The sequence below is a fragment of the Emydura macquarii genome, unplaced genomic scaffold (genome assembly GCF_026122565.2).
Source record: "Emydura macquarii macquarii isolate MOO-44397 ecotype Brisbane River unplaced genomic scaffold, CSIRO-AGI_Emac_v2 contig_3220, whole genome shotgun sequence".
In the NCBI taxonomy this organism is placed as follows: Eukaryota; Metazoa; Chordata; order Testudines; family Chelidae; genus Emydura; species Emydura macquarii.
In genome coordinates, this window is record NW_027133357.1 from 5,325,887 (window position 1) to 5,353,484 (window position 27,598).

The 27,598-nt window shown below is 42.4% G+C and overlaps 1 protein-coding gene across 1 annotated transcript; it reads left to right on the forward strand.

Moving 5' to 3' along the window:
• Positions 1–313: 313 nt before the first annotated feature.
• SLC26A8 (solute carrier family 26 member 8) lies at positions 314–26,145 on the forward strand. The gene is given in 21 exon segments (XM_067531436.1): positions 314–325; positions 1,195–1,279; positions 1,282–1,489; positions 4,679–4,818; positions 6,876–6,992; positions 8,467–8,642; positions 9,816–9,980; positions 10,484–10,633; positions 11,766–11,848; positions 12,799–12,946; positions 14,012–14,125; positions 14,815–14,892; positions 15,961–16,056; positions 18,508–18,614; positions 20,050–20,119; positions 20,819–20,911; positions 21,001–21,135; positions 22,538–22,921; positions 24,459–24,513; positions 24,660–24,847; positions 25,662–26,145. Coding segments are annotated over 21 exon segments (2,823 nt in total). The 3' UTR covers positions 25,881–26,145.
• The last annotated feature ends 1,453 nt before the right edge of the window (positions 26,146–27,598 follow it).

The window sequence follows — 27,598 nt, forward strand, 5'->3', positions numbered from 1 at the left end:
TATAATGCAGGCCATAGCACTCCCCAAATATAAATCCTAGAGTCAAGCCTAAAGTCAGTCCACAGAGGTTTGAAATGGGTGATGTTTGTGCATCCTTCCTGTTTCTCCCTCCCAACCTGCCAGTGATCAGACCCAACCCTGCTTTCCCAGGCTTGGAATATCATGGAGCCAGACTCAGCAACTTTGTAGGGTTGTAATGTGCATGGAGGAGGCCAGAACTAGACCGCATCCTGTGTAGGTGCAACATGTAGGGTCAGACCCACTCTTTCCTCCACGGGCTTGGAGTTGGGAGGGGATCAGACCCAATCCCCCCATGGAGTTGGAGGTGAGGGGATCAGACCCAGTCCCCAGGCAGCCCATGGGGTTGAGTGGAGATGGGAGGGGATCAGACCCCTTCCCCAGGGGGTTGGAGACGGGGAGGGGATCAGACCGATCCCCCCATGGGGGTGGAGAGGAGATGAGCAAGCCCCCCACGGAGTTGGATAGAGGCTCAGAGCTGGTCCTCCCATGGGATAGGAGGGCAGCCTTGAGACTCAGACCGGTCTCCCCCGCCCCGCCCCGTGGGGTTGGAGGAGGGAAGGGAGAGGATCAGACTCGCTCCCCCCTTGGGATTCGGGGCGGGGGGTTGAGGCCCCCCCAGGGGAGCTCCGGAAGTATCCCGGCCTCCGCGCGCCCCACCCGGGGGGTGGCAGTTGGCCAGAGCCAGGTCAGCCGCTCCCGCGGGTCTCGAAGCCGCGGCCCGATCCTGCGGCCGGGGCGGCAGCGGCTCAGGTACCCGCGGCGGAGCGAGCGGGCTCGGCCCCGGGCTTCTCCAGACTTCCCGGGAGTCCAGGAGTCTGTCCCCGCCCGGCCGGGGCAGTCCCGGGCCGGGCCGGGCAGTGGGAGCGCTGGGGTGGGGGGGAGAGGCTGAGAGGGAGCCCAGGCTAGTGGGGCAGGTAGGGAGATAGGGGCACTTGCCCCCCAGCCCCTCCGAGCTGCTGCCCCAGCCACGGGGATCGGGGAATAACGTCCCTCCCTCCACCCGGTGACCCCCCTGCAGCGAGCCAGGAGGGGGCAGGCAGCGCTAACACGGCCACTGTGCCACCGCTGCGCCGCGGACAGAGGGCCTCTGGCGTAACCCCAGTGGCTTCGCTGTGGTTCCACCAGGGATGGACTTATCCCCTGGTTTAGTCACTTAAACATTGTCTGTCAAAGAGACACTTCGGGGCAGTGACCTTCCTCCCTCCCTTCAGTGTCACAGATAAGGACAACAGCTTTGATTTCACCCTCTTGCCTTCCTTATTCCTGCGTTTTTGACTGGCCACGATCAGTGCGACCCCATGGAGCCGGACGCTGAGACTATCAGTGCCCACAGGCAGCTAGGGAAGTACAAAATCAAGAGAGGCATATACACTGAAGAGCACTTCCAGAAAAACTATGAAAGAAACAGTCCGTCCTCAAGGAACAGGGACTTCAGAATCCCTCGAGTTCAAGGACGGGTCCAGTGCAGGTGAGTAAATATAGCAGGAATCTGGCAGGTATGAAAAGCTGAGGAGCCTGTTCAGATATGTAAAAGCAGGTCCTGACCTTCATGCTGCCCACAGCTCAACACTACAACACTGATAGGAGCTGAATCAAGGCACCAAACTGTACAGTGCCATGCTTGGAGCAGGTAATCAGGGACAGTTGTATGTATTTTGCCACCGAGGATGGAAAACGTTTTTGGTGCCCCGCAAACATCAAAACAAAACAAAAGCTATCAAGCAAAACTGTCAAGAAAAACACACACACACAAAATCAGGGACTTGGGGCCTCTGAATGAAAAGATTTGGTGCCCCAAATGTTGGGGAGCAGGGGATCACCCACCTCCATGGCCAGCCCTGCATGTAAGTCAAGCTTATCCCCTGCATTGAGAGAGCTGCTGCCTACAGACCACAAAGATCTCTGTTTGTTTCACAGCTGTGATAATGTGAGACACCTATTCATAGTGAGGAGGGATTCTGCTAATTGTTTCAGTCCCCTCCAGTGCTTCCTTCCACCATAGCTGGCAGACACAAGGTTACAGCTGTTTTTTCTGGCATTTGTGTTTGCTCTTTTTGTTCAAATTCTCCCCAGTATCACTTTCAGTTCCTGCCTAAAGGACAGAAAGAGACTAGATTTCCCAAGAGTATGGCAGAACTTGCTCAACCTCATTCTGCCATACTTCGGAGCTGTTTTGCTACACTCTAAGGTTCCCGCCTAGGGATGGGTGAGGTGAGTGTGCAACCCACAGCTGTTTTTCCCATTAGGGCTTCTCAGTGCCAGAGTATTCTTGGGATTGGAGTGTCTATTCAAGGACTCAAAGTATCCATCCATGCTGAGATGCTAAAGGTACTGACCAGAAAGAAGCCTGTTTAAGCAGCAACAGAGGATGTCCTGTTCTTCCACCAAGGAAAAATTAACTAGTCAAAGTCTGGAAACCCATTTGTCACACTCCCTTTAGTTTTGCTGGATAACTCTGTAACCCAGACTGAATTGTCCCCTTGGTTATGTTCATCTCCATGTTGTCTCAAGCTTTATTCTGTCAGTCACTGGGATTTATTTGGGTTCATTGGGGGGGTTGCATGTGGTAGGTTTTCTTCGTTGGCACCTTTCCTTTCTCCCACATGGAGATCAGGACAGGGGCTTTCTTTTGAAATACTACCAGTTATTGTTCTGGGGGTTGGTCTACAAAGAGCACTATGAGTGGACTAGGTGAGTTCCTTATTCTTGGGTCACTTATTAGGAGCACCTACATACCACTATTCTTATAAAGAAGTAGATACCGAGTCTCCTAAAACATCTTCACTCATTTATTACTTCTCAGCGTTTTGTTCAACTGCTCACTAAAACTAAAGTGACTCCTGAAGCTTCACCTGCTCTTTTGTGACCTTGATATGACTTGAGGTTCAAAGCTAGCTAAGACTGTGGGTACAGCTTTCAGTTACACTGCTGTAAATCTGGAGTAAAGTGGAGGCACTTTAGATTTACACTGATGTAAACTAGAGTGCAATTTGATCCCTGGTCTCTTTTTCTAGCTCTTCCTTTATCTTTAGGGATAATCAGAAAGAAAAACATCCTTACCAGACATCTCCATTAAATAGCCTTGCATAGGAAGTTCCATCATCTGAGCTATAAAGAAAGATAGAGATCAGACAAAGTAACCAGAGCAAAGGTATCAAATGTATTTGGGGGAAAGGGTCAAATTCTGTTTAGTTATGGTCTGAGAGCTGGGGTTTACAATGAGGTCTGTGTGTTACCCACTGATGTCAGTAGGAGATTGGCACAAAGATCAAGAGGAGAATATGGCCTTTATGTAGTAACTTGATATTATTTGTTCAGTGCTTAATATTGCACTCATCTCTCATTGAGAAAATCTGCTCCCCTTTAGGCCTGTTTCTGCCTTTTGTTTCTCTTGCTTCCTCATCCTCCTTTCACAGTTTCTGTCCAACTTCCCTATATTTGTGCTTCTCCTCTGTTCCTTTTCTGTTTCATTCCCAGCTGCCAAACCATTGAACTTCACACACTCACCATACCCCCATTCCATCCACTAAAATGATCAGTGATTAAATAGTTAATATTGACACCGAAGTGTCAGAACTGGTCTTTAATCCTAATCAGATTAATAGGGAAGATGGGAGTTCACTCCTCAGAGTCATTATTTCAGGTTGTTTGCAGACTCGGCAGACACTGCATCAGTTACACTTGGTCCGCATTTGGAATGTTATCATTGCAGCCATGAGGACTAGAAACTTGCTCTTTTTTTTAAAAAAAAAACAAAGCTTAGTTATTAGAAACTCTGATTAAGACATGTGGACCATAGGAATGCATCACGTGGGCCAAAACACAATCAACCTGTGGAACTCGTTGTCATGAAAGCTGTAAAGGCCAAAAGTATAAGTGGGCTCAAAAAATAATTTGATAAATTCATGGAGGATAGGTCCATCAATGGCTATTAGCCAAGTTGGACAGAGACACAACCCCATGTTCTGGATGTCCCTAAAACCCTGCCTGCTAGAAGCTGGGACTGGATGACAGTAAATTTAATAATTTAAATTTAAATATAGAATTTAGTAAATTGCCCTGTTCTGTTCAACCTCTCGGAAGTATCTGGCACTGGCCACCGTTGGAAGACAGGATATTGGATTAGATGAATCATTGGTCTGACCCATTCTCATGATCTTAATCTTGCCTGAAGGCCATTAATTTGACATTCCCATATTACAGAATATAGTACAGGAAACAAATTTGACTGTCCTGTGGTAGATGGATTAGGTGACTTAATAAATCTTTTTTACCTCAGTTTTCAAGGATTTTACGATTTTCAGTTGTCCACCTTCATCAGAATAACAGGAATCAAAGCATTGTCTCCCGCTTATCATCTGTGATAATAAAACCAAGAAATCGGTGTGCTCAGAGTTGTGGGATCTTAATTCAAAGACTAATGTATAGTAACCACTTGAGTGGCACATAAAATGCTTGCTGTTGATTTGCATGGAATGCAAGGGAACCAGACATAGGGATCACTACAGTGGATGCATACCATATGTCCACAGAGCCTGAAAGATTTAATCACAGCTTTATGAATTCTGGGCATAAAAAGAACAAGAGCCTGGTAGGGAGCTACTGAGGTGGAAATACTGAACAACAGTGTTCACAGAACTTGTCTGGTTCCTTTCAGATTCTCCTGGGCAAGATTCAGGAAGATTATACTCAAGATGTTTCCTATCCTGAACTGGTTGTGTACATATCGAGTCAGAGAGTGGTTCCTGAGTGACATACATGCTGGCCTAAGTGTGGGGATGGTCCAGATTCCTCAAGGTAAGCAAAGAAAATATTCTTGTGTCTTTCCCATTCTATCTTTTTTTCCATTTTTATTCATACCTCATTTTTCCTCCATTCTCCCTAGACTGATCAGAAGTTTATTCTCCAGTCACGTAGGTCCTAACGTGGATAGAGTTTGTATATGCATGCTTTTGTGTACATGCAGGTGCATGTGTTTTTCAGGTGCATCTTGCATATACATACACATTGGTGTGGGTATGCATATGTATGTGTGCATTTGCAGGCTTAATTTTGGGGGGTGAATTTTAAAGTAGCTTTGTCAGATCACATGTGTATGCTTGTATACATTTGCGTTTGCTTACCCTAGTATGGAAGTGCTCCTCATGATTCCATAGTTAAGTTTGAATTGATTTATATATTTATGCACTTAAAGCAGGAATTCAACAACTTCCTTATGTATGAAGAATACAATGTATTCTTCCCAAAGTGACAGCATTTACTCTTTGATTACATAATACATTTTCTGAGAATTTACAATTAATTAATGAACTAAGATAAAATTTCTTAAACAATGGGTGTTTTAAGGGGGGGGAGGGAAAAAAATGTGTCTAAAAATTACTTTAATCTACTTTGGGATCACAAACACTAAAATGCTTTAATCAAAATCATATGGCTATTGCATGGTTTCACTACAGAGCAGATTTAAGGTTGTTTGGATGGTCCTGACTGTTTCCATTCCTTAATATTTTTTTTTAATTTAACCTTAATTCTGAATTTCCAGGATTCATAATGCTTGGTGCTGGGATAATTGCAACATCCCTGCAAATGTATTTTACCTTAAATTACAGATACATGTTGTCAGTCTCTAGCCTCATCTTAACATAGTTTTGGTGGGGAATATACAGTGGGCTTCAAGTTGACATCAGATTTCCTTAACTGAATTTATAGCCTGCTATGTACAGGCCTGTAAACATCTGCATACATATATATGTACTTGTACTCTGCATATACTCTTATGAAGAATATTGGACATACACAGAGAGACACACAAATGTGCTCCCAAACTAGTATGCATACACACGTATACCTTCTAAAACTTAGAATTTTGTTAGTTTTCTTTGTGAGAATGAGGTTTACAGCTTAGCTACAGGTGTCAATAATGTTGATTGACCATCTAGGGCCTTCCTGAATGACCTATCCCCAACTAATGGAGGTCAAGTAGGAGACTATATAGAAGATGTTGTGTTGTGCTAAACAACATCTGTTAGAACCTTGATAGACTCCACCTCATGGTTCAGTTCCTGGGTCATATCTAAAACCAGAAAGGACTTACTTTCCAGTTATATTCAGGTGTGTCTAAGATAACATGAGAACAACTGATTTACAAGATTTCCATCCTTTGGGCCTAAAACCTTAAAAAAACAATTCTCAGACTTCACCGTTAGTCATTCTGAAACGGAACCTGAACCAAATCCCTGATCCGACCTCAAACCCCATCCTTATTCTATATCTAACCTAGAGCTGTATCTGAACACCACCTCCTTGCTCGTCTATAACTTACTAAATGAATTACAAGATAATTTAGTAGTCACCTGCTTTTGCAGAACTGCTTGCTTCAAGTGAGCAGGAACAAAACATCAGACTGCTGTGAACCATAGTTTTCATACCTTTTAGTGCAATTTAGTTGGTCAGATGTATAAAACCTTTACCATCTGATCATGGTTAGGTGGTCTAAGTGAAATGAGTTTGTGGTTCTAAGTCTAATTTCTATTTAACAGGGGTCCATGTCACAAACCCCCCCACTAGGTTTGGCACTTAATTAATCCCCTAATTAGGGGTCTGAACTGTCCTATCACCTCAGGAGCTGGCTTCTCCAGACAGATTGAGACAATGGTGGGGCAGTATGGGGAACCCTGCTTTGCTCCTTACTGCTTGTGCTGTGCCTGTTCTGTGAATAAATGCAGAGCTTCATTCTCCAAGGCTGTTAGGCACTTTTCACCAGCAGAATTTCACTTCAAAAATAAAAAATAAAAGTAGAAGATAAAATCTCACCAGGTACACTTTGCTTTTAGAAATGTATGTTTCTCCTCCAGGACTGTCAGGAGTTCTGTTAACGAGGTTACCTCTACCAATTGTCAATGGCTTCTATTCTGCATTCTGCTGCTCATTAACATATGTCATATTTGGAACCTCCCACCATATCTCCATTGGTAAGTGTTACTTTGCTCTGTGAATTGGGTCCCCAGTACTTACGGGGTCATGTGCCGAGTTAGGGGTGTGCACAGGAATAAAAATTCAACCACTTTTGGAAAGGCACTTTCTGTGCCCCCAGCGGCCGGAGGATCTGGCTCTCCCCCCTCCCACTTCCCCCACAGCCCAGCTGGCTCTCCCCCCCTTCTCCCTTGGCCCCGGGACTGGAGTAACTGGCTTTCTCCCCACAGCCCTGGGTCTGGAGGAACTGTCATTTCTTGTGGCCTGCCCCGGCCCAGGGCAGGAGGCGCTTGGGGGTCTGTGTCCCTGCTTGTGGATGCCCCTGTGCAGAGTTGTCATTAGAGAGTGTGGGAGGTGCCTATATCTATCTTTGTCTCATCTACTTAATCTTACTTGGCAGCGTAGTTTTGGAGCGAACATCCTGACTCCCAGTCACCTGCTTGGTTTCTGGTTCCAATTCTGTAACTGACTTGTGGTGTGATCATGAGCAAATCACTTAGGACTCAACTGTGGACTACCTTGTATGCCCACACAGGGGAGTAAGGTGTCTGTTTACTTCCTGGCATAGGCTATCCACATCATAGATACCAGCACAGAGGAGATAGCTACAGTGCCATGAAAAAGTAATCAGCACCAGATGTAGGGCTGGCGCAGAATACTTTTCCTTCCTTCTCTCCCACATCATCCGTGAGAGCAAGTGGGGAATTAGACTGTGACTATGAGTCACAATTTGGCTTCTGGTCTGCTTGTGGGGGGTCACACAGCTGCTTTCCACTACTGCGTCCTTAATGGTTCTGCACTCTTCCTAATTATATACATACACACAATACACAACCCATGAGAAAGAGAGAGAATTTACAAAGAGATTAACAAATGAATGGATTGGAGATGTAAATCTGTGACTAGAGTCCTGGCAATTATTTTTGGGCAATGGTTCTGATGCTAGACCTCCTTCTTTGTTTTCCCTTCCTTCAGGCATTCTGCTGGATCTCAGTGTACCATCTAGTACCGGCTGCGGGTATAGGGTGCCCACTAGCCTTTGATCCAGAGCTACACTTCCTGCTTTAGCTAACTTCTTTCACATTCACTTTTCAGCCTGTTTGACAGTTCATTGTTCAGTGGGGTAAAAGTTTGTTTATAGTTTGTATTGACATAATCTTTGGTCATGCTTTTGAACAACTTGATAGATCATGTTTGTGAGGTTGTAGATGGATTCTGTTCTTGGATGATATATCAGGAACTTCATATACTTGGGAATATAGAGTGAGTAAAAATTGGTGTTTGAGACTTGATTTTATATGTTTGAGACATGATTTCATATAGCTATTAAGATATGTGTGTGAGTGTATACACACACATATAGATGGTGAAAATAGACTTTCTTCTAGTGCAGGCTGGGGGTGAAAGATGGACTTGTGGTCGCAGGGAATCGTGCAACCTTCGTTCTCTGTTCTCTGCTTCTGTTGGTCACAGGTTCATTCAGCATCCTGAATGCAATGGTGGCAGATGTTCTGAAGACTTTGAATTTCAGCCCTGTATTGACTGCTAATGGTACCTTTGCCAATTTCTCAGATACAAATTATATGAAGAGTTACATGGAAGCCTTGACACTTACTGCATCAACGACATTTCTGACTGGGATCATCCAGGTAGAAGTTGCATTCATTTTAGCTCACCTATTACGGATGTAGCCATAGTGGACATTGTACAAACCAGGGAACTAGAACTATCAAGAGGTTAAACTTTCTCACCACTAGTATGAAGTTCAACACACATGTTTGAATATATATATATTTGCAGCACTCTAGTTCTTTTTTCTTTTATGATTTCTGACCGAGGTATGTCAAGGTGCCTCCACCCCTTAACCCACACTTTCAATTCATTTAAAAAATCCTGGTATATCTTCCTCCATAATATTTCCTGAATTTGAATTTTTTTTCTATCCACACAGCAAGAACTGCTGGAAGCTGGGAGTGGACAACAGGGGATGGATCACTTGATGATCACCTGTTCTGTTCATTCCCTCCGAAGCCCCTGGCATTGGCCACTATCAGAAAAAAGGATACTGGGTTAGATGTACCATTGGTCTGACCCTGTATAGCCGTTCTTATGTTCTAACTCTTATCCAGGCCCTTATATCCTTTCTTGACCACTGCAGCTTCCTCCTGTCTGATCTCCCAAGTGCCTTCCTCTGTAGTTCATTCAGAATGCAACTGCTATAAGTTCATCTTCATGGCCTGTTGCTCTGATCATGTCTCTTTCATACACACACACACGCACCAGTTGAATCTCTTCACTGGTTCTCCATTTTGTACTGTATCAAATTTAAGTGTTTTGACTCCACCTTTAAGATGCTTTTTAGCTCTGCCCCTCCCCTCTTGCTACTCTTGTCTCTTGCCAGTTTGGGTAATTTATCTGTGGATTTCCATGCTTTCAAATGTTTGGGTGTCTTGTAAGTTTCAACCTTAAATCTGAATTTCCTATCTTTTCTAATAGTTTTTTTTTTCTTAATTACAATGTTCTTGTAAGGATTTACGCTTACACAAACTGATTTCTATGCTGACTCTTAATTTCTCTTTAACATAGTTTTTTGCCTTGGAATTATCCTAATCCATCAGATCAAAAGCAAAGGCCAGAGAATCTCCTTGTGTGAAGCTGCATTGTTAGAATTAAATGTTTTGTATTTGGCAGCCTGATTCTCCACTGCTTGCACCTTTATGTTGGAGAGTTAATGATTAGGTTCCAAAGTAGCTGATCACCTAGTGTCAGGCTCAGTCCTCTTCATGCCACCACTTCTCATTTCACTCTTGCCTCCCTTTCAGTTGCTTTTAGGCTGCTTCTGCTTGGGGTTTGTCACAACGTATCTACCAAAGACCCTCATTGATGCATACCTCACTGCAGCAGCGCTGCATGTCATCGTATCTCAGTTCTCCTTCATCTTCGGGATTGTGATCAACTTCCATATGGGCCCCTTGGCCATTTTCTACGTGAGTAAACCAAAAACTTGGCTCAGAAAATGCCTGCCCCTTGAAGGGGAAGGAGATGAACAGCTTCGGAAATTAAGATAATTTCACTATAAGTACATTGCTAGGGGAGAAATTATGCCAGTCTCAACTGTAGCTATGTTCACTCTTCCTAGGAGGGTGCACTGTACTGTGTATGCAGATTTTCTGGATGCTAGAATGAGAGAGGAGCTAGACAGAGTATATCGTTCTCTACTCACTTTAGAAAATACAATGAAAACTACAAAGCCATATTTGTGTTGTTGTTTCCTCTATTGCTGTCTATAGAAGACATATTTTTAAAATCTTGCTGTGTTCTTAGTAGCTGTCTCCCTCTTCCCATTAAAGATGCTTCTGTAACAAAAGGGCCTACCAATTCAAACACGAGGGCACCCATTGTCATCCCATTAGAGTGTGTGAAACATTAGTGCATATAAAAATAGCTGTAATATCTCCTTCTCATCTTCTCTGTGATGTTTCCCTTTCAGAACCTGTTTCATTACTGCATGGCTCTCCCAAAAGCTAATTCCACCAGTATATTACTATTTTTGGTTGGCCTAGTCATGCTGAGGATCAGCAATTGTATCAAGATAACTTACAAGCACAGTCCTGTTGCATTCCCTATGGAACTTCTCCTGGTAAGTACTATATCTCTGTCTCAGTCCCTCTGCCCCCCGTGATATAAGATATCCCACCTCATGAGGATGCTGTGAGGATTAGCTAGTGGCTGCAGAGTGCTATGTAAATGCAAAACATTGTTCAGAGATGGGCCCAAACCAAAACACCAGGTCTGCATTCTGGATCAGAGTTTGAACTTCTTATCTTTATTTATTGTGGGCAAAATTAGAACCTGGCATCGAAACAATCATTGGGGTTTAAATCGGGTCTGAATCTAAACTTTCCCAAATGTTTAGTGTGTTCAGATTCATTCCATTCTAGAGAGAAGTTCCAGCTGTGAATTCAGATTTTGTTGTTGTCATCTTTTGTTTTCCTTTTCTCTTTCTCTTTCTCTTCTCCAGAGTCTTATTTTTTTAATTATCAAAAATATTAAATGTAAAAATGAGTTCAGAAAAGACTGAAAGGAAAACTCAGACCATTTTGCTCAGCCAGAAGTCTGAAAGTTAAGAGGGACAGAGGTACTTTTCCCCAGGAATAAGGTACTTAGAGTCCAACTCTGATTGACTTTAGTAGAAGCTGAGACCATTCAGCACCTTGTAGAATAGGGCCAATTTACGTCAATGGCCGTATAAGAACCCAGGGTAAGAGTCTGTAAATTGGTTTCCATCCTGCTTTATTACTAACTGAACAACTGGAAAAAGAAAACTGTAACTCTTTCGTGTTCAAAATTGTCAAGTCAGTAATAAAGTTGATTGGAATATATCTTACATAAGGTGCCTCCCATACTGCCACATCACAATTGTGGTCACCTGCAAGAAAATCAGAAGTCCAGTAGTAATATATTTTATTTAAAAGAACATTTTACAGGTTACAGGTTATTTCAAGGATCTCAGATATTTCCACTTGAAGAAAGAATCTGTGGGTAGCTCCTGTAATTATTCCTGTGGAATTTAGAAAATTCCCTAGTTAGATTATGATAGAATTTTAGGAGCAAGTGTTAGCTTTCTCCCCATCTTCCATTACCACAAACTAGAAACTGCTTTTCTTATGGTACATTTCTTAAGGAAGCATTTTATAACACATATGAAAAGACAGTCCCTGTCCCCCAAGAATTTACTATCTATAATATAATTTTCCTGTTTTCTTTTCCAGATTATTACAATCACCATTATTTCTAACCATGTGCATCTGCATGCTGAATCTAGTATGGTTGTGGCCAAAATGGTTCCACACAGGTTGGTAATCTCCAGTTATGAATGAGACTGTACTGTTTTTGAGAGAGAGAGAGACAGAGAGAGAGAGATCTTTTAGTTTCTACTGAAATCTGACTTGAGCTGGTTTTGTACCAATTACTTAAAAATGAAGGTTCATTTATCTGATTACCAACAAGCCTATGGATGGTGCTGCAAGGGACGCTGTTGGTTCAAATTCATTATCTAAACCAGTGGTTCCCAACCTTTTTGGCTCGAGGGCCACAAATATGATTTTTACAACCCTGAAGGGACACCAGTCTCCGCCAGCAGCCCTCCTTCTTCCCCCACTGCAGCCAGAGGGAAGGAGTTCAGCGAGGAGGATGTCCTGTCCCCCTGGCTGCAGCAGGGAAACCGTGCGCTCCACCTGGGTCCGTAGGCAGCAGTTCCCTTCTGCAGCAAGGGGGACAGGAGATCTGTGATCCCCTTCCTGTGGCTCCAGCAGGAACCCAGCGCTAGGGACCCAGGCAGAGCGCTTTGCTGTGCTCCCTGCTACAGCCAAGGGGAGGGGAGCGCTGATCTCCGGTCCCCTTGGTTGCAGCAAGGAGTCTGCACTGGCAACACGCTCCACGTGGGTACCTTGGCAGCAGCTCCTTTCTGCAGCCAGCGGTAGGGGAGTTGCGGGCAATTCTGAAAGACCCTGCAGGCCACTTTTGGCCCACAGGCCATGGGTTGGGAACTGCTGATCTAAACTAATAGAGGCAAAAATAAACAGCATGCACAATAAAAAGTAAATTAGATTATACACAGATTACTGATTTATGTTTATTGTGTGCGCACACATCAAGGGATTCTCATGAGATGGCAGTGACCACCTCAACAGGAGTCAGAGCATCTCCTGAAGGCTGCTGAATTCCTTCAGCTGAGATCCTGAACAAGGGGCTGTACAGAAGGCACAGAACAAGACTCAGACAACATATTCTCTGCTGTTCCAGGTTTCTGCCTCCTACGCTGCCAGACTTATCAAATTTGAGCAGGATTGTAGCTCATGCCTTTTCCTTGGCTATTGTAAGCTACTTCCTTCTCATTTTTGTGGGAAAGAGGTACGCTTGTATTCACAACTACAACATCTCCAGCAACCAGGTGAGAGCAAAACCTCACGTGTTTCCTACACCAGCCAAACTGGACTTACCAAAGTCACTAACTAGCTGGGAGTGTGGTGGGAGTCCTATGGACAGAGCAGAAATGCAGCCCAATGGCTTTGCAGCATCTCAGCTACATTCCCAAAGGGAGGAAGAGCACTGTTGTAATCATAACTATCTGAAGCAGTGTAGGAGCTGAGAAGGGCTAAAACAATGGGTGACCTCCAGCACCCTGCCTGAAACCAATCACATGCATATGGATGTTTGTTTGCAGCTGAAGGATGGTAAACTGGGGCATTGGGGAAGCGGGATGGGAGAGACTGGGCAAAAACAACCGCTTCTTCTACAGCCTGGCCTCTGGATAGCCCTAGCTGTGGGATGCACCCCCTGCTTATGCCAATGAATTTTGGAACCTGTTTCGAGAGCTGTGCCAATTGACAAGGCTGCACAGCACCCAAACGTTAACAGCCGAGGAGGTTAATAAAGGGCTGAGTAGTCTCATTCCACCTGTTGGTGTAAAGATCTTCTCTATCTGGAGTGATGATATGGGATGTTTTTCAATCAAAACGCCATTATTTCTAGTTTATTATAGTTAGTTAACAAGCAAGTTTGTGCCATTTCATATTTAGCTTGTCACGAAGGCCTTGAGATTTTATTAGGATGGAATTAAGGCAGTTAGGAGGTCAGCATGACTTCTTATAGCCTTTGGGGATGAATACAAAGGGAATGTCACTTGCACCCAGCATTTGCATAGGAGTATTAGGCTGTACCTTGAGACATATTCATGTTAACGGGGGTGTCATTCATTCAAGGTGTTAGAGTTCATTCCCAAAGGATTCTGAAGTTGTTGAGGCCATCTTCAGGTATGAACATTGCATACCATGAAAGGGCACTCATGTAGCCCTAGCAAGCACTGCTTTCCAGAAGGTTCCCAAAGCTTAGCAGTACAGGTGGGCATCCAATAAATGGGAGCATACAGAAATATCATTCTTGAAAGAACCCCAGTTACTATGATAAGTCATGAGATTTGGGGTAGTGTGTTTTTTGTTTTGTTTGTGCTTTTCAGGAACTCATGGCTGTGGGGCTATGCAATGTCTTCAGTTCATTTTTCAAAAGCTTTGCCGTCAGCTGTGCTATTTCTGGGACTGTCATTCAGGAGAAGACAGGTGGAAAAACACAGGTGAGTCGGGTTGGTTTTATCAGCTGCAACACCTGTTCATGAGGTCAAGCGTCCAGATCCTCATCTAGGATCAATATAATTCCGCTAGGGCCTGGTTTTCATCCAAGCAATTTACAGACTTCTGTAAACACCACTTTTCATAATTATGCCTGTGCAATGTTAATTCCACCCCCTTCTGCCTCTGCATTAACATGCAGTCTTTAATTACATGATCACATACTACTAGTTTTGCAGTATCTGTAGCAGAACATCATGAGATCTACTTTTGCTGCTGCTTCTGTGCTAAGGCATAATAGTGGTGGTCTTGCAATCAGAGGCACAACATTTCCTTTGTCCCTTTCCTTATTTGAAGGAAGTCTCAAATCCCCCTTCTTGTACCATTTGTGGGCAGAAGAATGTATCTGTGTGGTATACAACGTCACCAAACTTCCAGAATCTTATGAGCAGGATTAGGGCAATGGAATGAGCAGCACAGTGAAAGCTGAAACTTGGAGGTGTAGGGTTTGACAAAGCAATAGGATTTTTGAAGTACAGTGTCCCACAATAGGGTGAAATCCTGCATTACTTTCTTACCTCAATAAGATGTGCTGCTTGTGGTTGTACAACCTTTGATATTTCTGCGGAGCTCAGCAGAGGAACAACAAGCAATGAGCTCTGGAATGCATCTCTAATGCAATATTTCTGTTCAGTTTGCAGCACTAATTGGAGCATCCATAATGCTAGTGGTGGTGCTGAAACTAGGACACTTTTTCCAGTCTCTGCCTAATGTAAGTGAATGTGAAATAGAATGTAAGTAGGCTGCCTCCATAACTAGGCATAATACAGAAGTTTTCCAGAATGCATTAGAGATTACACTACAGTCAACAGTTTCTAGTGATGGGACCATACCAAAGTTACAGATTCAAATTCCCCTAAACTTTATGTGGATGAAAATCCAGATAGAAAATTTTGCATCTCAGGCCCATTTCTGATTGTTTAGAAAGACCTTAATCTCAGTGGCTGAAGCACAAATGAAACTTTATAGCTAGAATCCATCATTTAAAAAAAAAGTTTCACTTATCTTAGTCCCCTATCTTGCAAACTCTTGCACACGAGTCATTCCATTGAACTCAATGGAGCTATACATGTCCTTGAAGTACTCTTAGGCATAAATGTGTACGTGTTTGTAGGATTGGTGCCTTAGAGAAAAGTGCACAAAACCCTCCAACTGGAATTTCATTTTAGTATGTCTGATACCAGCTTGGACTTTGAGATTTATTCCAAAACCAAATGGTCTCCTAAACTGCCTCCCCCAGATCTTTCATTGCCATATGGGACTATAATAAAATGTTGTTCTTCAGGGGACCTATTTTTCCAAGCTCTCTTAATATTTCCTCTGGCTCTCCTCATTCTTTTGAAAGTTTTACTTAGAGAACTACTGAGACTGAGCCGTAATATGTCCGTAATAGCTGAAAGCACTCCTTATAACAGCAGTATTTCTGTGGTGTCAATCTAGTCTTCCTTTATGGTTTCAGGAGGCAAAAGATATTTGCAGCGATTTATTGAAGAGTACTGGAGTAGAAGTTAACACATAGCATTTCAATAGACAATGTGATTATATCTGCAGACATCCCAGTGAAATTAGATGAGATTATACACACATTTAATATGGGTTTAAAGATCAGAAGAAAATTATTAGTCATATGTATACACAGTAATTATTGAAATGTAGATATTTTAACACCATAACTTAGTAGTTTATCTAGCCATGGTCTATGTATCCATTTCATAGCCTGTTTAGAGACCCATAAAGAATTAACAGGAGAATAAATGTTATTTTTCTCTGACTCTTATAGGCTGTACTGGCTGCTATTGTAATGGTCAATATGTTCCCATTTCTTGAAAAATTTATGGACATCCCCACCCTGTGGAGACAGGATAAATATCATTTTGTAAGTGTGAAAAGACTCACACAGGGATCGGTGGGGTGCTTTCAGGAGAGGATGCAGAGCGAACAATTCCTGTGCTCTCGGAGTGATGGTCTTCTGACACACAGAAGAGGTTGAATTCAGTGAAAGGGGCTATTTGACGCAATGAAACAATTTTACAAATTAACTTGCAATTACTTCAATATAGGCAGAATTGCTTATGGCCTCAAAATGTCAGGGGAGGCAAACTGTTTAGGCCCTATGTGGGTTACTTCAGGCTGGTAGAGGTGGATGTTTGCAAGCTTACCTAGGGAAGCAATTCTCACTCCCGTCCAAGCCAGCCCACTCCTTGCTTCAGCTATAGATTACTTTGTATCTTATTTTTTTTTAAAAGAACAAAATAAAACATAGGTAATGAAAAACGGGAAAAAATCAACAACATTATCTCAACAAATAAGTAGACAAATGTTGAGTGCTCAGCTCCCACAATGGTGAGCATGGCATAAATACCTAACTGATAAACAGATAAACTAGATGTGATATCTCTTTTAGTGATCTGCATGGTAAGGAAAAAAGACTTAGCTGAGGAGGTTTGCTTCTACATCATACATCCTGTTTCCATGGCTCTTGGTCAGTGCTGTGGTTGTGGTAGCTGGGACAAGAGAGGCCCATAACTGTAGTAGCCTGTTTATATATAAACACTATAAAACTTGAATAACCTACTCCTTGGCATGGCTTATAGCTGGAAACAAGGTTTTCTAAAATTATATGAACCTAGAACATTTCCAGCTGATCTAAAGCAGCTTATTAAAACATTTCAAAAGTAGATTAGCTGAACTGTAATTTATTCAAGCATATATTGATGTAAAAGCTGCCTGTAGCCTATAGCCAACCTCTCCCTTTAAATGCAGGTTCTGCTTTTTAAAAGTGTTAGCCAAGTGGACCCACACTCTAGGCAGAAGTATGCTTTTGGTGACTGAACTATTGAACCTATAGAAAGCAGTGTCTGTTGGGGCCACGTTCTCTTCTCTCTCACACACACACTCTCCCCTCATGCAGGATTCTGAGCTTAGAGGAAGCATGACCCCAATTACCATTTGATTTCTTCAGACCACTGAAACCTCTTAAGAAGGCTTGAGCTTCTGACTGAGCATCAGCTTTTCATTCTCTCGGATTGTGGAGGCTTTGGTGTCAACCTCTGTACATACTCCCTTTGACCACTGGAAAGGATGGAGCATCTGGGTCATTTCTGCCTCCACTTCCAATGAGAGTAGTTGTGTTTTCTTCAGCTGACCACAGCAAGGATCTTTCCCCTGCTACTCCACTCCAGGATTTAGCACATGAGCGTCTCTTAGGAGAGATTGGGTTTTGGTACCCAAGGGACTCAGTGCAGTTTCTCTGCCATGGGGAATGGCGCTCCAGCCCTGTGCTGGGAATTCTCAGCACCCTATCTCAGGCCTTCTTATCCTTCTAGTCCTGTTGGTATAGAGGCTACAGTTATGTAGCCAAACATGGCTCTGGTTACACATCACACTGCCAATAGTGTATTATGGGCTTTGCATTCTGCATCCTCTAATGTATGGTACCTGTATATTTGGTGGAGCAGGGGGAGTAAATCTGTCAGCATTTGTGGCTTGATTCTGTGGCTGATGTTCTGAAGCCCTGTGCCTTGATCCCTGTCTGTCACCACTTCCAGGCTAGAAATGTTCCAGGAGTGAAGTTCAGACACTTCACCTGTTACCATTTCTAACCTTTACTTTCCTACAGCAACCAGGTGGGCTGCAGAGAGAAGCCAGCCAGAGATTCCATATGGTAGGACCAGCAGCAGCTAAAACAGGGACCGTCTGACCTTTGGACAGTTTAATCAAAACTGTAGTGTAGAATATTCTTTGACTTTCTCTGCCCTATGCTGAATGGCCATTTGCTCCAGCCCTCCCTTCCCTTCTCACAGTCTCTTCACCTCAACTTCACTCCGCACCTCCACCCCTGCCTTGTCCTTCTCCCTTTTCTTTCCATTTAGTTGATCCCCTCCTAAGTAAACCCACCAAACTTCTCTCTCAAAAATATTGTGGAACTAACATTATGTTTGTCGCCATCACGTGGTTTGCTCTGCTTGTGTGTTGTGTTTGTGAAGCACTTAGCACAGTGGGGTCCTGGACCATGTCTGGGGCTCATAGGCACTGTTGTAATAATAATAATAATTAATAAATAAATCCAGCTTGATGCTGCTGCCCAGAATAGTTCAATTGAAAAGTCATCAGGATTTTCCTGAAGTTTACAGTAGATCTGCTCAAGAGAAGCCATCCCAAGTACATCCATCAATACAGGATGCAGCTGAATTATTGATTTGACTGAATGAATGCTGCTGTCTTTGGTGGCTGAGATGGAGCAGGTTACATGGGTGCATTGTTTGTATGTTCTACATGTTTACACTTTTCAGTAGCTAACATTGTCCTGCCTGCCTCTTATTCAAAGGTTATTTGGATTGTAACTTTTGCAGCTGTTCTGTGTCTTGGTCTCGATATTGGCTTGGCCATCGCAATGGGATTCACCTTCTTCATCATCACTGTTAGGTCACACAGGTACTGGGTCTTGTTACCTTCAGAGCAGGGTACCAAGTTCACCTAAAGTTATTATTTCAGGGATAGTAGTGTGTCACATTCCACTATAGAAGTGATTTTGTGCTTGTAAATCCTTCAGTCAATGATTTCCCATCTGTGCATAAACTAGTACATTTTGGGGATTTTAACCTCCTAACCTAGCTGATGGACTCCATTTAAGCCGCTGGAAAGGCTACCCTCTTAACACCTGACTGAAGACCATTCATTGTGCCAATAACATCAGCCAGGAGAGTCAGTGAGAGGCTTGCTTTAATCAACCACCCTCCATGCACAGTCTTCCATAAGAATAAGATGGTAAATTGTGTCCTCATTCCAAGATTATCCCTAAAGTGGTCATTGATATTCACCTGACTCAGTCCATCAACATATCTTTCTCCTCACTAAATTCATTCACTGCCAGAGGAGGTCAGCTTACTCAAGATCGACACTAAAAGAACCCTTTGCTACTACCATAACAGAACAAAACTCTTCTGTAAAATCTCCTCCCCCCCCCCCCACCAATTATTTCAGGTTTACATTGATAGACTTATGGGATAGGTTATTTCTTCACAGTGCTTCTCAAAGGACATTACGTTCTGTACAGAGACATGCTATGAGCTAGCAGGTATCCCAGTCCTTAGAAGTATCAGAACACATTTATTGAATCATGGAATTTAAGGCCAGAAGGGACTGCTGGATCCTCAAGTCTGGCCTCCACAGTCCACTAAATACCATCCAGCCATCCCCATAACAAACTAACAACCAGAATTAGACCAAAGTATTACAGCCCTCAGTTGAACTGATCCAATTTGGCTTCTAAAGCTTTCCTTAAGAATGTCACAATTATGAAAATATTTCAAATTGCAACTTGGAACTTGGTTTACACTTCTGTGCAGCATCATTTTCTTGACCTAGCCTTGACGTCAATTGAGCACTTTGGGAGAGTAGTTCCGCGATAACTGTTCATTGAAATATCCTCCCCATTCATTCCATGTTGGTGGTTGTTACTGCTTGTGTATTTCCCAAAAGTGGGGATGTATACTGACAATACTCTAAAGAATGAGAAAAGTTACCAAGAAATGGATTTCTTTGAGTACCCTGTCACTACACATTGACACTAGCCATATTCTAGATCCTCCTTCCCCGTGTCTTCAGAGAATATATTGGGTTATTGGATTGGGGGAAGGAAGAGACTACATGCCTTCTTACATACCCTTGCCTGGAGTGTTCCATGGCTTGAAACAGAGCTTTCTAGAGGGTTCAAGGTTTGATGTGAACGGCACAGGTGCTTGGGTGTCACACCCCCCAAGCTGTAGCTGGTGTACCCAACAAAGAAATTAGGGACAGGGACCAAAATATTGGAGGCTGCTGGGTTTTTTCCCTACTCTTAGAAAACCTAATAAACATCTTGTTTCAGAATGAAGATTGTGATGCTGGGCCAGATTCCAAACACGGATATATACAGAAGTTTATCTGACTACAAAGCGGTAAGAGAAAAAAAAACAATACTCAGCCCCTCTCTATAATCCAGCTTCTTCACTTGGACACCTGTGAGCGACCCATCAGAGTCAGACTCAGTTTATTCACTTCTGGCCTTGAAAATCTGTAAGGATCTTTGAATATTGGCAGTGACAAATTGCCCCAAGAAAGGGAGATCAGTCTGACTTGTCACTTGGGGAGTTCAATTTATTGATACAGGCTCGCTTGGTAATGAAAAGCTTGCTCCCTGTCATTGCTGGAACTATATGGAATTTATTGCTGACCTGCTGTCCTTAGTCAGGTCTTGTCTACGCTAGAAAATGATCCATTTTTCACAACAGATGTCGATAATGGCTATGTCTCTACTAGAGTTTCTTAAAAATTCTCCCAGCAGGGTATTGGCATTTTTACCATAATGGTGTTAACCCTACTCTATGCAGATCTGGATAATGCTGTGGTGAACAGCAGTGTCCCTTTATTGCTAAACTGATGGAGCTGCAAAGTGGGAGAACTTTAAAAAAAAAGGTTGGTATAGACAAGGTGTAGGATGTTTTCAGTAATGAGTTTTGAAAGCAATGTGGCTTTGTGTACACGACAGCAGCCAAACCATTTTCAGTCCTGCTAAGAGGAAACCAATTGTCAGTGTCAGTAGAGGATCATTTTCTAGCATAGGCACAAACCTCAGAGACTCAGGTTTTGTCTTCCAGGCAGCAGAGATTGAAGGTGTTAAAATCTTCCAGTGTTGCTCATCCATCTCCTTTGCAAATATGAGACACTTCAAAGGCTACTTGTTACACAAGGTAAACGCCACTTTTCCAAGTTACTACCAGCTTCCAACCTCCTGCATTGGAAACACACAACCCTCTGATTAGCTGTCTGTCTTTTTCAGATGGATATGAAGGCAGTGCCCCTCGATGAAAATGAAATGAGAGCATTAATCTCCGTTAGTCTGTCTAGCATTGGAATGGAGAGAAAGGATTTGAAGTGTGCCTGTGTTTGCGATCCACCTGAGCCGTTACCTAGGGTCAGCTACCTTTTTTTAAAAAAAATACTTATCTAGCCAAGGCTCCCAGATTTTTGTGACACTGAGGGCCAAGTCATTCATTTGCCAGAAATCTGAAGGCCATACCTAACTGCATTTAAATTTGCATATATTTGCAAATAAAACATAAGCAAGTACAACCCTTATATTTGCTCACAACCCTTATATTTGCTTGTACCTTCCATGATAGATTAATTGAAATTTTGCTTGTTGATTGAATTGGCCAGCAATGGGGAAACCCAGCATATTTACCTTCCTTTCTGTGGCTGAAAGAACTAACTTTGTCAGGTGTTTCAATAGGGATTTGCTTTCTTTTTCCCACACAAGTCAAAGAATGTCCTTTGTTACCTGAAGAATTCTAGCAATTCCTAATGCCAGATACCCACAAATGCATGATCACTAAATGCTTCAAATCCTGCCAGTCACAATCTCCATGATCAGAGGATTTCTCCTCTCCTTATTATGAACTCGTTGGCTATTGAATGCCAGCCGTATATCCCATAATCTGAATTTGTCAGTTTCATAGGCAAATGTATGGAGAGGCTTCAGGGCATGGATGGTGCTAGTAAAATATTCTCAATTCTCTGAATTATCAGATGTACTTTGTAAAAGATAACAAAGGCCCCTGTGGGGAAGGAGCATGGAGGGAAGAGATTTTGGAATGATGTGGTGGACTGAGTTGCTGAAGGAAGTCAGTGATCGCTTTGAACTGGCATCATCTTCCAAAGTGCCCAGCTGCAGTGTGTGAGCCTTTCAGCTGCTTTTAATTCACTTTCAGCTTTCCAAAGTTAATTTTTTTAAAAAGGGATTGAGTTCAAATTGTTGACTGGGTGACAAATTACTGCTGAAAGGGCAGCTAAGCAGAGAAGGGGGATGAGGCTGGAGAGACCAAGGAACTGTAACCAGAAAGCGTTGGTCTTAACAATTAAATAACAAAAGCATATATACAAACTAAGAAGGAAAAAGCGATAACCTCTTCTCTGTTTTCTCATCATTTTATATGAGGAACTCCTTTTCAGAGGGGAAGAATATATTGCATATAACCTCATAAAATGCTTCTGTTTTAAAAAATGGAATGTAAAATTAATAGCCCACATTCCTGTGGTAATAAACAACTTCCAGGTGTGCAGGACTAGGCTAACACAGCACTTCTAGGGTAGTTGAAGGTACTCTGCTGACCACAACCAGGGCATGCATCAATCTCCTACTAATGTATGTACAGTTGCGGCCTCATGCTATATTAAGCATAATTTCAAAGGTATTTGTATCATGAGAGAGGAAAGATATCCAATGATTTACTGTGCTGTCATAACTGCGACAAGAAAAATCTACCTTCTAGACACAGCTCTCTTAACTGCCTTTATTCTGCACCTCACCATTCTAGATACCCTATACTGAGAAACTGGTGAAGCGACTTCACAGAGATAATGAGTCTTCATCATCTTCTCTGAATTTGGTACGTTGGTCGAAGTTTGAAAGCAAGCACAGTTCTGGGACTCTTTCAACAGGAATGTCGCAAACACAGCATGCTCAGTCCACAGCCATCAGGCTCAGGGCAGCAAGACCTGAGACTGGAAAGAGGAAGGATGAAGGGAAGAGAACATTGCTTTCTTCAGACCCTGAAGCAGATACTTCCACAACACTATTGTGTCAGGAAACAGTACAGTTGCATTCCACAGAGTTTTCAACATATCCAGTCCACACCATTATTTTAGACTTCAGCATGGTGCAGTTTGTGGATTTGCAAGCTTCAGATTTACTGAGACAGGCAAGTCATGTACTTACTTGAATGCATGTAAAAGCAGAAACTGAAGTTTGCCCAACATCAGATGCTTCCCATTACCCTAAAGTTACCTATTAATAAGCACCTGGATCTGTTCATATCGACTTTAATGGGAGCAAGATTAATCTCTGTGTTTTCATAAACATGTAATTTCCAAGACTCACACATATTCCCTGGCTAACAGTACACTGTCGATCTAAAAAGCACATGCAAAACTGTGCTTACCTGTGTCACTAATAATATCTGAGATTTCAACTCAAACCACTTTTTTAAATATCTCATTTATTTTTCCCCATTTTTGCTGTTTATTTTTTGCCTTTCACACAAAAGACTGGGAGCTCTGGCATATTTTTGTAGCGCTTGGTGTGTGTTGTTTTGGAACTTCAATGCTTTGTACTTCATTACAGCCTCCAGGAGGAAATCCTGTTTGGGACACTCAAAGTGCTGACTCTTGTTTCCAAAGGAACAGCGGCCAAACTCTCTCATTCCCTCGGAAGTTTTATTTAATGTTGGGGTATGCCTTACATACCTTAGCATGTTCTTACATGAAGTATTTGTCCATATCACTCTTGCCTCTCACACACTTGAACATTTTTGGTCTGTCTGGATATTTAAGAGTTACCTTAGTCGTAGAGAGAAAGAAAAAGTAGATATAAAAATATCTGTTCTCTCTGTTGGCATTGGTTTGTTATTTTTGTTCATTGCAGCCTTATCTACTTTTTCTCTGGGACATCTCTTAGCTTCTTAGTCTTCAAGTGAGAATCCTGGCAGATGGTATTTTCTGAGAAAATAAATTATTTGTAGCTATGCTTCTTTGAAGATATGCCAATGGAATTCTCACCCAATTTCTCTCAAATATTAGAGATTATTTTCTTTGAAGGAGTTTCTCTGCTTATATATGATCTGGATTTTCAAAAACAACTAATGATTTTAAGGGCCTCAATTTCGAAGTGCCCAACTTCAGGCATAGTTATAAAGGGACCTGATTTTCAGAGAGTGCTGAGCACCTGTCCTATAAAATCAGGTCCCTTTTAAAATTAAGGTGTCTCAAGATGGGCACCCAAAAACTGAGACACTCAAAATTATTAGTTGTCTTTGAAAATGTAAGTCCTTATTTCTATTGTTTACTCTAGGGCATAGTTTGTGTGTGTTCATGCGCATGTGTGGGCATTGAATCATTTCAATTTGGTTTACTATCATGGGAGCTTCACTTTCTGTAAAACCAAAGTAACTGATCTAAATACTGGGAAGGTGGGATTTATATCCTGCAGGCTGTGGTACATGATGTCCAGTATGGGACCTGGCTCTTTGGAGTCAGAATTCTTTGAGCTCTGAGAGTTCTGCTGATCTTGTGCTAACCTAAGGCCCAGTACTAAATCTTCCAGAAGAATGGTATCTTTAGAGAGGCAAAGTTACAAGCAAAAGCTTTTTTCCCCTTGTATATTCTGCCTTCTGGTGCCAGCGCCATTCCTGCATAGAGCGTGAGAGTGTCACTAACATTAATATGCGATTCTCTCGACAGATGTTCCATATGTTTCAGAATATTGGGATTTCGCTCCTGATAGCCAGCTGCCACCGTGAGTATAGTATGGTAATGCTGTATTTAGCCACTTTATGGATTGTTTGTAAGAAAAAGATGAGTTTTAAACCTCAGTGAAATGCTTTAGCTGTGCTGCTTCATGTGACCCTATCTGCACTGGTCGTTGTTTTTTTTCTTTTTCAGTCTCTGTAATAGCAATCTTTGAGAAGAATGATTTATTTGACAACTGCGTCACCAAAGCACGGTTCTTTCTAACCCTTCATGATGCTGTGCTGGCCGCATTGGAACAGAATCAAAGGCCAGAGACTCTGGAACTCAGCATTGGAGAGCCTGAGCAGGAGTTAGATGAAGGGTTGACAGAAGAACAGAAGGTGTGGTACTCAGTTTAAATCTGGATGCTGCCTAGTGATCCTACAAGTAATTGAAGGTGTAAACACAGAAAAGCATTTTCATTTAGAGGAATGAATATGGGCACATGGTGGCCAGAAACTCCTGGGTTCTAATCCCATCTCTTACATTGACTCTCTCTGTGATCTCGGGAAAGTTACTTAATTGGTCTGTCCCTCAGTTTCCTCATCTGTAAAATGAGGGTAACAATACCGCTCTACGTTATAGCTTGCTGTATTCTTCTTAGCATATGCATAATGTGGCACGTGACCAGGATTCATCACCAAATTTGGTCATTAGCTCCCCACCTCAGTCAGCGTAGAGCATCTTTACTAAAAGACTCCAGCAGCGCCGCATTTTAAATGTAGACCTGCGGTAACTCCTGGTTTCCCCCCGCAAGAGGTTGCTGCATTTCACTGGTTGGTAAAGTGACTGCTATGTATATATAGTATGGAGTGCACCTTGGGATTCATATGGATGAAAAGTACAATGGAAATGTCAGATGATATTATTATTAGGGTGAAATACATCATTTTTTATGTATGTTGGCAGGGGCTGTACCAGTATGTGAGTTATGGCGAAGATGGTCTTCTTGGTGACATCATTTTAATGCATCTTCACTTAGCTCATAGATCAAGGACCCTGTAAGGGCAAATTCAGAAGTTTTATTCTTTTCTAAATTATTGCTGATTCATTTCAGTCTTATCTGGGGAATGCAAGGGAGCAGAGGGCCCTTTTAATTCCAATGTCTTGGGCATTGTGCAGCTCGCTAGAAGGCCATGTTTGTGTGTGTTTCAGGAGAGAAGTCTGTACTCTGACAACAAAGATATTTCCTCTTTAAAGATTACCAGGAGTGAAATCTTAAATGAAGAGCCAATATCAGATCTCTACCGTACATATTCGCTCCAGAGTGAAGCAGAGATGAGTGTTCCCCAACAATATGATGCTCCACCCCTTGAGCCGGGTGACAGAGATGAAGACTGGGAGCAGAAGTGGAAATACGCCAATGATCCTTAAATTGCAAGGCATGCATAGGATCTGACAGGGAATCCCCAGCATATGGGGAAAGGTGCTGGTATAGCACAGTTCAGGTAGTTCAAGCCTGCATTTTGTTTTTTTTGCCTTTGTCTCTTTCAAAGTTATTAAAATAGCCAACCAGCCAATCCATCCAATGATTCTGTTGGTTTAAGGAATCAGAAAAGTTTATTGTTACCCTTCAGCACTTTCAAATAGAGGGACTATTCAGCAGGAATTTTAACCTGTGAATTAAAATTAACTGTAAAACCTGGAACCATTAAATTAATTTTTACGTGTTTCTGAAATTCTGTGTAGTTTTTTAAATGTCTTCAAAGATGGCATATTGATTTTCTAGTGACTAAATCTCATTTGCATTTTTCAGCAGATTGCACACATGCTATTTCATTAACCTCAGATGCATGCAAAAATATATAACACTCTAGAAGAAAGCATTTCATCACTGATACTTTGCTAAAGTTGCCTTGTTGTGCTAAAGTTTGCTAAAGTTGTGCCTCAGTACTTTGAGGGTTTTTTTCTCAGTCCCTTTCAAACCAACTATAACCTCCTGCCAGTGAGTTATGTTATTTGTATCTCTTTTTTGTAGCTATTCACTCAGACGGCAACAAATGGAGACATTTATTCCACTCTCATTATTAAGAGCTGAGAAAATGGCTGCTTATGATTAGATATAGGTGGCAAAAAACCAAACAGACTTCTCAGTTGTGTTATCTGAGTACCAGCCTCATACTCCATGGACTTTGGTGAAACTGTGACATCACCAAAATTGTTCATGCTGGGGTTTTAGTTGGAACAGGCGCAGTCTTGCTATATCAGGGATGCACATCCCAAGATACTACCATGTGCACATTCAGGGAATTCTTCCCTGGCCTCAGTACTTAGAGTGAGGACTGAAGGGATAATTCACCAGCACAAGATCTAGTACCTAGAGTGAGGACTGAAGGGATAATTCACCAGCACAAGATCTGTGTACCATTTAAGCCATTTTTAGAGGGCATAAATTAGATTTAAACAATGCACAGTCCCTGTACTGGCCCTATGGTGCAGCATGAATTTCATTGTGTGAGCATCTCCAGCCCCTGCAGTGTGCATGGTGCGGTTTCTCCATGTGGACCAGTAGCATAAAGACTATATAGGACTCCTCCCTGCTGGGTTGCTCTTGGCGATTAAGTTTTAACTATATGTAGGTGAATAGAAATGTTAATACTTAAATATCTGTAATGTCACTTGCATTAGTAAATCCTCCAGAGTTTTAAATTCTTACTGCTTCCGAGAACTTTCTGAAGGAAAGATGTGGTACTGTATCTGTATAAGGTAAACGGTAAAGACTTTTAAAAACCGATATATTTGTGCACTCTGACAGTGGAAGGAGCTTTGAATCTCACAGCTCTGATACTTGTGAATGGAGCTTTCAGTTCTTCCTATCTTTCAAACCGTGTTGAGTAATTCTCATACTAAACAGACTTCCCTTGTGGTGTTTCTGTACGGTGTCTTCAAGCCAAATACCTTCTTGAGTGGCAGCTCCAATCAAAACAGAGCAATACAAAATTACAACAAGCAAGGCCTTAATTTTCACTCTGGGCTGTATTGTGGCTTCCCTGCCTGAGATGAAAGTGATGCTACTTGCCCTTTGCAAAATCCCATTGCAAATTTGGGAGGAGCACTCTCGGCTTGTTAACCAGCCTTGCAAAGAATAAACA